Source organism: Rhinichthys klamathensis, unplaced genomic scaffold, assembly GCF_029890125.1.
Source record: "Rhinichthys klamathensis goyatoka isolate OS25496 unplaced genomic scaffold, OSU_Roscu_1.1 h1tg000165l_1, whole genome shotgun sequence".
NCBI classification, from domain to species: domain Eukaryota; kingdom Metazoa; phylum Chordata; class Actinopteri; order Cypriniformes; family Leuciscidae; genus Rhinichthys; species Rhinichthys klamathensis.
This window is the reverse complement of record NW_026606697.1, coordinates 1,132,970-1,149,935: the sequence shown is the minus strand read 5'-3', so window position 1 is coordinate 1,149,935 and position 16,966 is coordinate 1,132,970. Positions and strand designations below refer to the sequence as shown.

Genomic DNA, 16,966 nt, shown 5'->3' with positions numbered 1-16,966 from the left:
ATGACTTTATGATTGATTCAATTACTTATCTTGGGTTTGGATTGAGATGAGGGTGCATAAATGATATTTTTGGGTAAACCGTCCCTTTAAGTGTGTAACTGCTCTTTGACCTACTAATTAAAATTTTGAAAAGGACTGAAATCTCACTAATTTATATAAAAAATAAAATAAAAAATAAAGAAATCTGATTCAGACAACTGACAAGGATTCCTCACTGACAATTCTTCAGTATTCTCACATTAAATGGGATTTATTAATCGTTTTCTTGTACTGCCAATGTGTGAACAGCTTGTGATGAAACTTAAAAAAACAACACCAATTCCCTGACTTTCATGGTTGTCTATGAAAGCCTCTAGACTGATTTTAATGTGACGGACTCGAGGCCGGTTTCACTGGGAACCTCTCTTCCGTTCAATGACACATAAAATGAATGCTTATACAATATTCGGGATAATGCCAAAATAAATATTCTGTACTGTAATGTCAATGTGTCATGCAAAGAAAGGCGATTCATTAAAACTATATTCTCACATAGTCAGATCTATATAGTCTATCTATACCATAGTCTCAGATATACTTTATAAACTATCATAAGTGTCATTTTAATGACCTCATTTTATGTCGACATGATGGCAGTGAATTGCAGAGCTGCTGCAAACGCACATTGCTATGATCAAATGCTTGGTTTACTGCTGTTTTCTCACCTCTTTCATTTTTGTTGTGTTTATTTGGCTATTGAGAGGAAAGTGCGCAGCACATATATTCATCTAAATGTCGCTCTCAGTGTGGACTGAGATGTTCGATAACAGCATATTGCTGCAAAGCCGTTTCAAAAATTATTTTTTACTTAAGCAAATTACGAAAAAGAACTTCGCTGCGAGTATATCGGGGCATTGACGTTCAGTCTCTTGTGCTTTATGTGCGCACGAGTGTGAGCGCGAGCAGAAAGTTGCTGGGTGCAGTTCACTTCACAGCCAGTGGTGTTGCTAATAACAAGGGTTTCTGAATTATACATATAGCCCCTTTAACTAAACGAAGCTTCTACAGAATGCATATTATCATCTACAACCCTCAGCAATTTAAACACCATGATATGCCGTGTTAATTGGAGATTACCAGAAGTGAATGAAAAAACATAGTTGGATATCACATTAAGATGTTTAAAAAGGTTTCCTGCAGAAAGATCAGCATGTTTTGCTTGAATTAGCAGACCCACGTTACACATGCTGAGTGTTTTAATACATTCAAAGATGTATTCATAACCATCTTAAAATTGGATTAGGCAGTATTCCAGCTGGCTTTATCGGAGGCTCAGGAAAATAAATCCAGGGGAGTGCTTCAGTGTTTTAATCTTGGGAGAGAAACCAGGCGCAAGTCTAGAGACCATCAAGCGGAATATTTAACGGAAGGCTCACTTGCCTCTACGAGTTATGATTTTATGGAAGAGCAGAGCTGTTCTGCTTGACTTAACACTACATATTTCTGTCTTCTCTCTCATATTGTGCCTGATGAATTAACAATGACAGGACAGGGAAATATACAGTCCGTTTTGAGCTGCTGCTAAGCAAAACTCACTTGACTGGCTAGCACAAACACATTAACTGTGGGAACTGTATACGCGGGAATACTTCATCCTGCCTTTGTCTGAACAAAAGGCATTTCCAGATGTGCAGTTTTAATACACCAAACAACACGGTGTGTTATGGTAACCTCTGATGTTTTATCAGCACACGTTTTGAGCCGATCTTGATCAGATTACACCCTGAGAGAACGGGTCTCTAAAGTTGTGCCAAACGCCCATAAAGCACTGCATTGCTGAAGACAGCGATCTACAAAAGATATGATTTCTAATACATGTTCATCTTTGCTATAACTCACTGCTGAACATTTTTAAGTGCAGAGGAAAGCTTGAGACTCTCAATCTATAATTGAATCAAAGCCAACTGAATTTATTATTTTATTTTTAACATATGTTAAGAGTCAACACAGAACTGCACATGAGAGTAATTAATGTATTAAGGTGCTTGGCATAGTCTAACTGATACGAGTATCGGATATCTAGAGAGAAAGATAAGAAAATTAAATACAACGAATAATAAAAAAAAGATAAGATTTAATCATGGTAAAGACATCCATCTGCATGTGTACATAGACCAACACCACCATGTAATTAATTTGATTATTTAAAATAAATTGGAATATATATAGTGATATATATGAATGATATCATTTTTAACTTTTATCATACACAGACAATGTACACAAAAATATCTGAAAAAGAAAGTGAACTACAGGCAAAAATTTGTTCACACTATCAGGGGTAAATTACAGAAATGACAAAAAAACAATAATTGTTTTACGGAAAAGAGCTGTTCAGAGATGAAAGTATGAAAAGAAAGGTCTTTATGTGGCTCCAACACTTCTCGCCACAGCTTAGGTTTCTTCTGAAACACAGCGCTGACTCAACCTCCCCCACTTCCGTGGCAACGCACTTAAAAATTCAAAATGCGAACTGCATTATTTATCCACTTTAAAACACAGCAGAGGATTGTTAAAGCACTGGTAAACGGATGTTTTACAAAAAATCCAGATTTGACACTGAGAAAAGCACACTAAAATGCACTATACAAACACTAGGGGTGGGGGCTATGGTGAAATCTCAATATTTATCATCCTTTGAAGATATTTGAAAAAAAATATCTCGATAAATAGAAAAACATTTCTGTATTTAATATACTTTAGCTCTGAAACCGATAAAAAGCATTAATAAAAAGACAAGTCTGCCCAAAAAAGCCACTACAGCCCAGATTCGAAAGTTTAAAGTAAACCGAATAATAGATTAACAAAAATCACTATGTTTTGCACACTGTTTTTTACTTAACGAATGTGTATTCACAGCAGGAAAGTCCGATAGTTCACTTGCTTTGGTCCGGACCAAATAAATTTTTTTTATTTTATTTTTGGTACGGTTCGCTTTCACACTGCTCTTTTTGCAAGTGAACCAAAATTTATGAACAAAATCACACGTGTGCTAAGGTCGTCCATTCATTGGCAAGGATTCTCAAGTAGGGAAATCAGGAAGTGCAAAAAAGGCTCAGCATGGAGATATTTCGTACTGCAATATTTGTTATTTTACTAATTTTGTGTTATTCTGTACAAACGCCAATATGAAGAAACTGTGCAGTAGACGGATAAGGTATAAAGTTTTCATTCATAGAGAGGGGCTATGTTCACACATTCAAATAATGAGATTCTTATTGTATACTGCTAACAAGTGCTGTCAATGTTAGCGCTTGCGATTAAGTTTGTCCAGTTTAACGCAGCATCATCCTTGTATTGTGTAACTATCGTTACATTATATGAACTGCAAAAGCTTTTTTTTTTTGCATCTATGCGCGATTAGACTAAAGAGAACGCTCTGTATGTGAATGTCCTGATGCACACACTCATTCATTCATTCCATTCCAATGATGCACACACGACGCGCAGAAAGACGCGCAACAGTATCGTGTGGCCAGACAGCGCGCCGGAATGGAATTCTCTTTCGCACTTGAACAACAATAACACAAACCATTATGCCAAAATCTCCGACTACGGAAGCCTGTTAACTCAAAGGCGCAGTCAGTGCTTTCTTGCAATTGGGTCGGTTCATGTTCACACCGTAAACGAACCGTACCAGAGTTCGTTTGGAACCGTACCGAGACCACCTCTTCAGCTGGGTCTCGGTTCGGTTGTTTGGTCCGCACCCGAGTTCGATTGCTGTATTCACACCTGCCCAAAAGGTCCGCACCAAGGGGGGAAACGAACTAGAGTTCGATTCAATCGAACCAAACAAGGCAGGTGTGAATACACCCTTAAACTATTATCATGTACTGTACATGCACCAAGAAACCAACACATATCAGTCTACAAACAGTCATATTTATCCAAAAATAGTAATAAGAGTAATAAGAGTATGAATCTATGAATTGAAATTGAGCTTTTAAACTAAATATAAGAAATGAGTTACTGAATGGCCCATTAAAAGCATTTTAAATCCTCAATGTTTTTTTAATAACTTAATAATTGCACATTTAAAATGGCAAATTATTAAATTGCATGTGCAATGATTTTGTATTGTTAAATACATATGCACTTATCACACACACACACACACACACACAGGCTTGGTTACACACAATGCTTGAGAACTGAAAGTGTTACTAAAGGTTCCCTGCTACTGTTGCAAACCTGAAACCAGCTTTGTGGTTCTGTGGTATAAGATGCAAGGACTAGTTCAGTGCAATGGTGAAATACCTATTTGGAGTGCAGTGTGCTAGAATAGAGAGGCATAAAGCGACAAGAAGAGATGGGTTTCTGAAAAAAATAGTGGATTGAAGATGGGGAATTTCACAGCAGGGGTCAGAAGAAAACATGGCAGCTAAATAACGTGTAGGAAGAGCTAAATTGCTACTGCTGTTGTACAACTGCTACTAATGTATCTCCAGCTGTCTTTGCATTATCAGATAGAGACATTTTAACTGATCCTTAATGCTTTATAGTGACTAGGAAAGTGTTTCTGCATTGCAAAATCATTTACGAAATGTTTTAAAAGTCAAACTTGATCACATTTCATCAAGCACCAAAGATGTTATTTCATTAGCGTCCATTATAGGAGTCACGCCAACGCGGCCTACACTGTGGGGTACTTTCATTAGGGGAGCACGGGACGGCCCCTCCAAAAACTACAAAGCTGTGGCATTCAGCCCAAGACCTTTGATTTCTACCCACTCGTAACTATACGCTTTTCTGCCTGTCATCACCAATCATGGTTAGCCTCAAGATAAAAACGGCTCTTTGGCTGGTATCCCAAAAAAAAAAAAAAAAAAAAAAAAAAATATGGACGAAAGAGGAAAATCCCAAAGTGAAATAAGGACAGACCAGAGTTCAACTCTTCATTAGATGGCAACAGAGAGTTTAGCCGTGATGGTCGGCCATAACAATGTCTTGTTTTATAAATATTGATGGGTTTGATTCAGTTTGGAGAGGTGGTGATGACAGATATGAAGAAACCTAAGCTTATAAAGGAATAGTTCACCCGATGAAATGACCGTTCTGTCATCATTGACTAACCTTCATTTCACTCCAAATTTGTATACTGTTAGTTATTCCATGGAAAACTTTTGGAGAAAAAAAAAAACATGTTTAAATCTTCATACAGATCTTTTGTCTTCATACAGATACAACGACCAGAAGTTTATATTGCCCACAAGCAGAATAAAAAAACAATATAAAAGCACTGTGAAAAAGCTCATATCACTCATGTTCATAATCCAATTCAGCTGAAGCTATACATCTCATCTTTGAGTGATAAACAGAAAGTTTGGGGTCAGTAAGATTTTTAAAAACATGTTTTACTCTCATTCATGAAGCATGCATTACAACCATAAAGTGACTGTAAAGGCATTTGTGTTACAAAACATTTCTATTTCAAATAAATGTTGTTTCTAAGTTTATATCGATCAAAGAATCCTGAAAAAACATGATCATGGATGCCACAAAAACATTAAGCAGTTTCAACATTTTTAACAATAAGAAATGTTTCATGTGCATAAATTCAACATATTATAATGATTTCTGAAAGATCATGTGACACTGAAGACTGGAGTAATGATGCTGAAACTCAGCGTTGCCATCACAGGAATAAATTACGCTTTAAAATATATTCAAGTATAAAATGGTTATTTAAATATTTTAATAATATTTCACAATATTACTATTTTTATTATTTTGGAATCAAATAAATGCAGCCTTGAGGCAGCAAAAACATTTAAAAGCCTTACTGAACCCAAACTATTTATTCATTTTTTCATTAATTATTCGATTAACTTCATCTCCAATGCAGCTCTCAAATCAAACATGCCACATATTTATAAATAAAACAACAACAATTGCGAGCTGCGGCGGAGGTAAATAATTAGGGATTTTGTTATTTTTGATTTGTCACAAAACTTTCGTATGGCTCCAGAAGACCTGGAATTTAGCTCTCAAGTCGCATGGACTAATTTGAGGGGTTTTTTTGGAGCTTGAAAGTCCAAGGTCACTACTAACTGTGTCTAAACGGAGATTTTCGCAGAAAGAAAAAAGCATACGGGTTCAGATTAACATATTGACAGAATCTTCTCCTTTTAAAGTAACCCGTTCTCAACACCAACCTTCTTCACAATTGAACCTAAATCCCTGGTGATTTATGAACTAGACCAAAAAACACCCAGTATAGTGAATAGCCATTACCAAGGCAACAAAACACAATCCAGGGAGGGAACTAAATTCACAACACATCAATCACAAAGAAACTAATTTCCCAGCAGCAAAACGCACAACACAGAAAGCATACTACTAACTGCATGCTTGTCTCAAGAGTATTACATATAAATGAATTTAATTCAGTGTAAAAAATATGCTTTCGGTTGGAAGATATGCTAGCTCCAGCACACCTAGTGACCCTACATACTGTAGGATAAACTTGAACAGAAAACAGCATGAAGCCGAGGGAACGCACACTACAGTACAGAGACTGTTGAAAAGCTGTCAGTGTGAATGTCACTGAATGTGCACTAATATACCAAGTAACATCTTTTGTTGTATGTTTTGCATCTTGCTGAGTCAATTCACATAAACTTCTTTTTTTATTGCAGGAATTTTACATAGTAAACTGCATCTGGCCAAGAGTGATCATGTGTAACGCCATTATTCATTTATTGCATCATTTACTAATTTAATGACGAACGATGAACAAAAATCATTATTGTAGATTGCATTTCTGAAAATTATAGTGGTACCATTGCTTTGCTGGGTAGGCAAAAAAACTCATTAGGAAAAGCAGTTCCTGTCCAATATAAATGGGCTACGGCAACAGCACTAATCACACTATATTACAGGCTGTGTATTCCTGTGCCCATCTCCACGCTGCAGGGGAAACCTTTGGCCTCATTAAGTAAAGCAGTAAATGTATAGTAGTATTCATACTTCAGCTGGTTTTATGCCAGGAGCTTCAGGCCTAGGCACAAAATACAGTGATGGCTTAGACGGGAAAAACAAACAAAAACAGTTTGAGCTGCAACAGCCCATGAATCACTGGGTTTGCAAAGGGGACCTAAACTAGGTTTGATTCCATCAAGTAAATTACAGTCAATTATGTTAACTGGTTATCTTGTACATAATACCTGTTATCATTGAGCTGGGTGTATCGAGGTTGAGGGTCTGGGTCGCCATCGTTAACATCATAGCTAGCATCTGGATCCTGAAAATATGAGGGAACATTCAGTGAATTTATTTTGTTTTCAGTTTTATGTCAAAGGTAATGGTTGTTTACTCAAACTCACATAGTTTTGAAGCAAATCTGGGTGGTTTTTTTCAATTCCATCATCTAATATGGACACGACGACGCCTTGTCCAGTGACGCCCTGCTTCCAGGCTTCCTTCACGTTGAGGTCACGATGATCTTCATTGTACTGAATGGAAGAGGGGACAAAAACAGATCAGAATAGATGCCACTTCTCGCTGGCCAGCTATTCAGCTGACGCCAAACATCAACCTGTGTTTGAGGATTATCTTTCACTTTTGAAGCTCAAACCAGCAGACTGCAGTCACCTCAATAGCACATGGCGTCCTGTACTAGACATGAAAGATGATGAAACTGCCTTCACGACATCCTGTCTCAGTTATTGCAATGCCCTGACACACTGTATACTGCCCTTCACATACTGTACCCTCACGTCTGGAGTTTCTGGTTTTCTTGTGGTTCTCTTGCTGTGAACTGATAGAAATTTTGCTGTAGTGTTTACACTAGTTTTATGTTGCACGATTTTATGTTATTTCCACACATAAACTAATATATCAAATAATAAGCAGTTTTTGCACTGATGCCAGAATTGTTTGTGACAGAGGAAATAAATGAAAGGAGATTAAGAGCCATCATTTAATGAACTGAATTACGAAAAATATTTTAAAAAAATAATACAAAAGAAAATACTATAAATATTTGCAATCAACAAAACAAAATTTGAATAAATAATTAATTGAAAGAAAATTATACTTTAAAACAGCAAGGATGAATTAAATTGATCAAAAAAGGCATTTATAATATTACAAAAGATTTATATTTCAGATGAATGCTTTATTTGCTTTCTTTTTAAACGTTTTCTATTCAAAGAATCCTAAAAAAAAATACATAACAGTTAATATTAAGCAGCACAATTGTTTTCAACATTGACAATAAGAAGAAATATTTCTTGAGCAGTAAATAAGCATGTAAGAATGGTTTCTGGAGGATCATGTGACACTAAAGACTGGAGTAATGATGCTTTGACATCACAGGAACAAATTACCTTTAAAACATATTCAAATATAAATCACCAGTTATTTTAAATTGTAATAATATTTTACAATATTACTGTTTTCACTTTATTTTTGATCAAATAAATGCAGCCTTGGTGAGCATAAGTCGACTGCAACAAAAACAAACTAGGGATTCATGATATATCGGCCACCATATCGGAATCTGCCGACATATGTTCATTTTTAATGTTATCGGTCCAATAGAAGATATTTGTCCGATATCTTAAAGCCGATAATTGTAATAAAAAGCTCTGTGAATTCTTTGGGTTTAGTTTCCGTGTTTCAGTGCAACCACAACATGACATATTCTGACTAGCACGTAACTTCAAGTTCTCTAAGGCATTAGTGTAATTTTGTGCAGATATAAGTTCTACTATTATGTTTATGTTGTATACATATCATTAATTATTGTCCGTGCATAGGCTATTCCATTTTATTTATCCATGGCATATACATTTTGATTCTGTATACACACGTAATTTTGTCAAATGACCTGTTTGCATTATTTAGGCATTGTTTTATTTATTTGTATGGCAATATATATATTTTTTCTTTTTGATAAGGAAAGTTGGCCATAGAAGTGTAAAATTAATTTTAAAACTTACACTGGTTCAAACTAGGCTACTGTACTGTATAGGTCTGATTCATGTTGAAGTGCTTGGGACATGGCTTTTAATGATGAGACTTTTTTTTTTGTAATCAGTCTCTAAAAAAATTATATAAAAATTTGGATTTAGATTTATCGGCCAATATATCAGTTATCGGCTTTCAAATACAGGGCCAAATTTTTCATATCGGTGCATCCCTAAAACAAACACATCCAAATGTCAAACAACCAAGCAAAAAAAACTGTGAGGGTGACGGTACAGCCAATCACTGTCTGACCAAAGAGAGCTGACTTCTCCCCACTTCACACATGTGTCACTCCAGTGCAGAAATGAGCATGGCCACCCGAGTTTATCCGAGCAGAAAATTGAATTTATTTCTCTGCATGGCTCTTTGAATCTCCTCTTGGTCACAGCGTAACTGCTCTGCTCCCCAGGGTGGTTGCAGGGAGAAATTGAAGCCAGTAAGGCGGAGTAAGGTCTGATGACCCCAAAATGATACATTCTCTTGTATGTCCTGGGATTGCAAGTCAAACGAAGAGAACTGACAGTTTATTTCTTAGGTCTACATCAGGCAAAATGATGCAATCTCGCCTCAAAGGTCCAGTTATAATGGCGGTGAGGCTGAAAAATTGCAGTTGATAACCTTCGGTCAACTTTCCCAGCATTCCATTCTGCGGAAATGTTATTGAGTGGCTTTTACCCGTTGTACTGATAAACATGATTGATTGCCACAAAGTGGGGGAAAAAAATGTGTTGAAAAAGGACTGGAGCTCAGAGTACAAATTTATTGTTTTTTTTGTGGGTTTTTTCCAAGTCTTGACATTCCTCAAAATGTGAGAAAAAGCATCCATTGTCTTCTTGGTTCATTAGCTGGAACAAAACGTCCGGGTCCGGTGAATCACCACTGAATGGAGAATGACTGAGCAATGACTTAACACAAATTAACGATTCTCATTACACTGCAGAATTCTCATAAATAACATATATGGGGTGTGGGGGGAATCTTAACAACTAGTGAAATAAATAAATACAGATATATTCAAATAAATATATTCATAATTAACAAACAAACACGCACGTCGCACACGTCATTGAGAACAGATCTTTAAGTTATAGGCCTAATTTAAGTATTCATGAGGGTTTTAAAAAGTGCACATTCATTTAATGGTCATTGTTTTAATAATAGTGAAAGTAGAAAAATAAGAGGAGATTATGAGAAAAACATTACAAATAACAGTAAAACACTGCAGTATCAGAGTTGATATATGGCACTCCAAAACAATCTTTAAAAAAAACGTAACTGAATCATAAGCTTTCCAACCTTGACAAATGGTCATATGATCACATGATCTACATTTACATGCAGCCTAATAATGTTAATAATCTCACTAATAGCTCAATATGAAAAAAGCCTTTGTAAACACCTCAATCGTGGAAAAAAAGAAGAATTGGTATAATCTAAATGAAATTTCTATCCAATTAAAAGAGGTGGTGCAGATCTAAGATAATAATAGAAAAATATACAGATTAGCCAAAACATTATGACCACATGCCTAATACGCTGTTGGCCCTTCTGCATGCTTCCCAAAACAGCACTGACCCGCCTAGGCAAGAAGTCTACAAGAAGGTGTCCTGTGGTATCTGGCACCAGGACATTAGCAGCAGATCCTTCAAGACCTGAAGGTTGTGAGATGGAGCCGCTGTCGATCAAACTTGGTTTCAAGGTCAAGTTCCAACACTTGCATGCCCATTGTAGGCACTTTTGACGGTGGACAGGGGCAAAGTCCTTTTAGGCAAGTCATGGCACTCGGCCGGCATCTTGGCAACGCCTCCGTGCAGCTATTTCGGACTAACAAGACCAGGCTCCTATCTAAATGAATGGACAGAGAGTCAGAACCGCACTTTCAATGGTCACCAGGACATAAAAACTGCTTGTATAGAAACAGCAGTAAAATATGATAAAAATCGCTGAAAAAGTTTGATGACTTTGCCCCAAAATAAGGTTTAAAAGGCCTTTTTCCCCACAGTTTATACGTTTACTACGCATGCGCAAGGGTTCTCGTCTCAACTGTCGCAAACCTCAACTGTGCGCATGCGTCAGTGGAACCAGACGATAGGCTTACATGTTTCCCGGCTTGACTGTTAAAAGCAGACGATTGGCTTTCCAGCGGGAGGGGTGGGGCATGTGCATACAACTGCCATCTTTGGCGTTACGGGTTTTCCCTATATAGTTGTATTGAGGATTGAGGAAGTGGCATGTCTCTATATAAATTGTCTCTGACAGGGGTCATCATAGGAAATCTGATTGGTCTGATCGGCTACAGAGTCCCATACGCAAGTGAGTGCGATGCACTAGGTGTTGTAACACATTCCTCCCATAACCATCATTCAAATTTTGTGTGACCTGTGCCACAGTAGAACTTCTGTTGGCTCGGACCAGACAGGATAGCCTTCGTTGTCCTCGAGCAACAATGAGCCTTGGTGGCCCAACACCCTGTTGCCAGTTTGTGGTTTGTCCCTCCTCGGACCACTGTTGGTAAATTCTCACCACTGCTGGGATCAAGAGATAGTCTGACCAAGGCACATTGCCATAACAATTTGCCATACCAAAAGTCGCTCAGACCATTATTCCTGTGCATTTCTCCTGTATCCAACAAGTTGATTATAAGAACTGATTGTTTGCTTACCATCTAATCTACCTAGACCTCAATCGGTGGCCTTGTTAGGAGATGATTAACAATATTTGCTTCACCCGTGACTGGTCATAATGTTTAAGTTGATCAGTCACTGCCATGTAATCTTTTCAGTCACAAACATATCCTTCTCTCACCCATATTTGTTACATCCTTTCATGATTTATTTGAAGAGGCGGCTAATATTTACGCCATAGGCAATTGGGATGCTGCTTCGAATTCTTATGTTTTCAAGTAAGAAGCAGGTGATCAAGCACTTCTTTAGTCAAGTGACTCAGAGCATTGCTTTCTTCACGTTTTATTGTTATTTTGGTAGTGTTGATACTAAATGCTGTTCATTTCTCATGAAAATGTGTATTTTCGTCAAATTGCACCTTAAATCAACAAAAATGTGTGAATATAAATACAGTCATAGTGGTAAATCATTTCAACATCTCACTCACAAACAAATTAAATACGGCCACTTTAAAATAGTGAGTGGCATATCAGGAGAAGATGTGTATAAAGACTGACGGAAAGTGAAGGCCAGCACTTCTGGAATGTTTCCGAAGAGCCAAATCACAACCGGCTGATTAAACTTTAAGCTCCACCGGATGACCATAATGGCAATAAGTTCACTGTTACACAACCTCCCATTTAATAGGGGCAAAAGGAACAGAATTCTATGAATCCAAACAGAACATGACAACAGCCCACCCAGACCATCCAATCTGAGCGGGAGGTATCGTGCTTCAAAATAAACAAACAGTTTGTGAACACACGTATGCACACAAACAAACCGATGAGCTATTTACTCACCAAGTACCACTGCTGTGCAAACTTCGGATCGGTCGGCTCATTGTAAATATCCCTCTTCTTTCTTCGTTTTACCACCTGCTGTTCCGCCCACATTACCTTGAAAAAACAAGCAAACAGTCATACGAGAAGTATTTGTTTCCAAGGTTTCTCATCAGTTCAGTTCTAAAGATCCAGAATCATCAATGGATAATTAAAGGGGTCATGACACGAGAAATCAAATTTGCCTTGATCTGTTGACATAAGATGATCTTTGTACCTCCTCATTATAAACAAAGCATTTATTTAATAAAGCTCCAAAATCAGCTTGTTTTTTGTATTGCAGGATCTGGGAAGTCATACAGGCAAATACATTGGCATATTATGCCTGCTTACACAGCAAGACATCGGCGAATAGTTCCAAATCATCGCACCGTAGTTGGTTATAATCTTTGATGCTGTCTACACTGGATACAGTATACAGATGCGTGTTCAGTTTCGGATGTACTCAACGCACTTGAGTCTGTCGACAACAGGACAAATGAAAGCCCTCATTTTGATGAAAGATATTAAAAAAACATTTAGAATAAGGCAAGTAACGACGAAACGTGTGCAATAAGACCAGAAACATTACAGTAAATATGGTCAATTTGGATTTCATGTCATTAAATAAGAGCTGATGAAATCTGCTGACAGACACCGTCCTGTTTTCCATCTCCTCACAACCATCCTCCACTCAACACAAAGACAGAGAGGCCTGCTGAAAGACGGGAAGCTGTTTCTCTGGGGCAGCGACTGCTGCAGCAGGGCAGAAAACGCAGACGGTGGCAGATTATGTGATTGACAGCTCAGTGTTGCTCACGCCAGAGCTCACTGCTCACTGTCTAGAATGAGTTTTTGTAAAGTGGATGAAATGGACAGACATGTGACAGCAGAGTGAAGTGAATATTAAGAAAAATGAATGACAGGACAGTTGGGACCTTCACAGGCCTAAAGACAAATCAGGACACATCAACTTGACCCACCACTCAACGTCCCTCAAGGTCAAGTTGTTATGATGAAATTGTATGTGCAATCTGAGCATGATATTCTGGTAATCTACAGAATTGCATTATATTTGCATTCTCCAGATAAATTAGTTAATAATTAACCAATCATTTGTGCAGTGACGGCTGTTCAAAGTTTAGGTCATGTCAGAGGTTCTTTGTTTGACTTGACTGACAAAATCAAACATTTCCACAAACATTTTAGTGTTGTTTAAGGCAAGTATAAGCCACTGTTAATGTGGTTTATACATGGAGTTAGGGATTTATTCATGTTCCAAGGTTAAAAATTTGCCGAGTGACCCATAATCGTACGCAATTGATCTTTGAAAAGTCGAAACAAAATTCAATTTCAAATTCAAAATTCCAAAAAGTCAATAAGATAATAAAAAAGTGGATTAAAATTAAGACAAAATTCCAATGTCACTTCAAAGTTTCAGATAAAAACTTATTTTTATGATCAAGTCCCTTAAGTTTTGGAGTAGATATATTTTTAGTCGCTTTGTGGCAAGATCTTTTTAAACATGTAAGATAAAGTTCAAAACCCACTGATGTTATCACAGGAACGCAGATCCAAGAAAATGCATGAAAAAAAGTGCTGGATAGGAACGCGGATTAATATCTGAGGCTGTCTGCTTGGCAACTTATTGAAGAGAGACATGTTGTCAAAACATTGTATCACTCTCCCCCCTGCTGATTAATTAGCAAGAGTAATACGGTAATTAAAAAAGTAGCACACATAAGCGTTTCTAACTTTTAAAGATCAACCTCATCTGAAAGTAAGCTCAATTAGAGCCAGTACTCAGTTGGCAATGCAATGCATAATGAATAACCCCATGACTGATGTTGCTACATCTGTGACAGCTCTGATGTTTTGACTTGAGCCAAATGGGTTTCAAAGAGAATATGAATGCTGCCAAAAGACTCAGAAATAGGAAATGCATTTCTGAAGCTATGAAGATGGACTGAGTGATGGACAGAAAAGAGAGAGAGCTGAAGATGAAACATAAAGGGAGACCGGATGGAAGTTATCTGAAATCTCAACCTCTACAAAAATGCAGTTGCTGAAATCATATTTTCACAAAACATTTAGCCATAAAGACTAATGCATGCTTTTTCCTAATATGTAATTTATTAGACATACAAGGCTTTACTTAAAACTTGCCCAAATTAAAAAGGTCAAGCAAAATATGATGCATGAAGACTGCATAGTATAAACAAAGTAATTAGCACTCCAAATCTGACAACAGTCACTATTGTTTGAGATTGAACATGTAGAGCGAAAGGCAGTGAAAGAATTCAACAACAGGAAGTGGAGCAGGGCAGTCAGGGGAAATGCCACTGGGACCCGCTGAGTGCAGGCAACGGGACTGACATGCTTTACACGAGCAACATCTTCACATGACTGCAGGTTTCACTTCACAAGGAGCGATTTCTGTCACAATAATAGTCATTTGTGGGCTTGTCAAAAGTACCGGTACAAAGTCGGTACTGAAATTTTAAAAGCTGGTAGTACCGAGTACAGGTTATATTCGGTACCCGCTGATAGGCGGATGCTTTCAAACACTCCTGTGTGTATCTGTGTCAAAGGTTTCGGTTTACAACATGTTTTTGAAGTATTGATCACTGGAGCCACTCACAGACATATCTGTTGAGCACGTGAACGTAATGGCCAATCCGCTCAAAACACTGGAGTTTTCGTTCACCGCACACTTTAGAGTTCTGCATGCTCGCAAATCCTTTCATTATAACCAACAAAGTGTAAACAGAATGCAAATAAAGGACTCGTTTTGCAGTGTAGACAGCTGTTTTGATTATAGTGGGAGCTTGAGATCTCAGTAAGCAGGCACTGAACATAGCCTAACACCGTGTCTACACCGAAGCCAACAGTTATCGCACCGCAACAGCTTGAGGCTGTCTACACTGAATGCGACAAAGCGACCGTTGCAAATTCATTTGTTCTTCGTGTCAGAATAAGTACGTCAGAAATAGAACAGGGCATCAGGTCACTGTGTCATCCAGTGTAGACAGTATTGCTCATTATAATGGGTTCTATTGACAGCTTTAGTGACGGGGCGCTCTTTGCTCGCTTTCTGTTTATAACCCATATACAATTTGAATACAAGTTTTGTTTTACATGCTGCTCACTGCAAAGTTTCTGGGTTAACAACTGTATTTAAAGCAGCACTAAGTAGGAATTCCGTTTTTGTCAAACAGCGACCCCTAGAGTCGCTGTGGAGTACTTGTACTGTCGTGAATAGCACTCACGCAGAGATGGCTCACACTCACGGCCGGATCCCCTCCCCCTGTACACCGGTACCTGTTCAGTAGGATGGACGCTGTAACGAATGGAAATAAGGTATGGCCCCTTTAAGAGCTGCGCGCGCCCAACACCTATGTATACGGCGCCGGGTTATTTCTGTTTGATGCTCATTTTATCAGAATTTTATCAGATCTGTTTTTTGCCGTAAAGCAATTCGTTACCTCGCGAGACCTGATATCACACGATCAAACTGACCTGCTACTTGTTCTATGTAATGTGGATGTGTTTCTTTGCCCTTCATTTTATTACTAATTTTCATTTGATCTTTTGATAAACAATGTTATAAACATGTGAAGGCTATTTAAATGTATAATATAATATATAAAGTTTTCACTTTTTTTTAATACATCTTTGAATCAATATATAAAATGTGTGAATATGTATATATTATAATATAATTATACAAATGAACATTTTGTGATTTGGTTTATTATCCTTTTTAATATAGTTGTTTTAAGTTCTGCTTTAAAATAGTAAGAAATCAGTTGTTTTTAGGTTTAGAATGTATTTTAACCCTTTTTTGCTTATAATGTACAGCACAGCCTACATAGATACATTCATTATATTTAACTTATCATTAACTTTATATTAGCCTACACATTTTTTGGAGGACAGTATTGGGGAGGATGTGGAATAATATTGTTTAAAATGATAAGTTTAAATAAATGTTTAATTAAAACATTTTATGTATAATATTTTTTGGATCTTATTCTTAGGTTTTTCATCCGATTAATCTAAGAAAAAAAAATCAACAGATTAATCGATTATCAAAATAATCCCTAGCACCAACTACTAGAATGTTGTAGCATAACAACCCTAGTCATTTGCATAATCAAAATGGCCAGAAGTCAACCTTCTGCTGCTATCTGAACGACAGTGACAATTGATGAAAAAATGATGCAGCAACTACTGCAACAAAATCTCACTAGGGCTGTCAATAGGGCTGAGAAATTTAATTTGTCTTGTCATATTTATTCACTTTAGTCAATTTTGCTCTGACTAAAATTAAATATATAAATAAAAGTACAAAATTAAACCAAATATTCACACATTTTATATATTAATTTAAAGATAATACAATAATACAATATTGTATTATAATAATAAGTACTACTGTAATACAATAATATTTTATGCTTTGGTTTT

General features: G+C 37.1%; 1 protein-coding gene across 2 annotated transcripts in view; it reads right to left on the bottom strand.

The window, feature by feature from the left end:
- furina (furin (paired basic amino acid cleaving enzyme) a) overlaps positions 1 to 16,966 on the bottom strand; it is a 98,345-nt gene that overhangs the window by 27,648 nt on the left and 53,731 nt on the right. For both annotated transcript variants that reach the window (XM_056259158.1, XM_056259157.1), the window contains exons 4-6: positions 12,479 to 12,574; positions 7,365 to 7,493; positions 7,206 to 7,282 (exon numbers count right to left, since the gene is read on the bottom strand). In XM_056259158.1, coding sequence (XP_056115133.1) covers positions 7,206 to 7,282; positions 7,365 to 7,493; positions 12,479 to 12,574 — 302 coding nt within the window. The remainder of the gene's footprint in view (positions 1 to 7,205; positions 7,283 to 7,364; positions 7,494 to 12,478; positions 12,575 to 16,966) is intronic.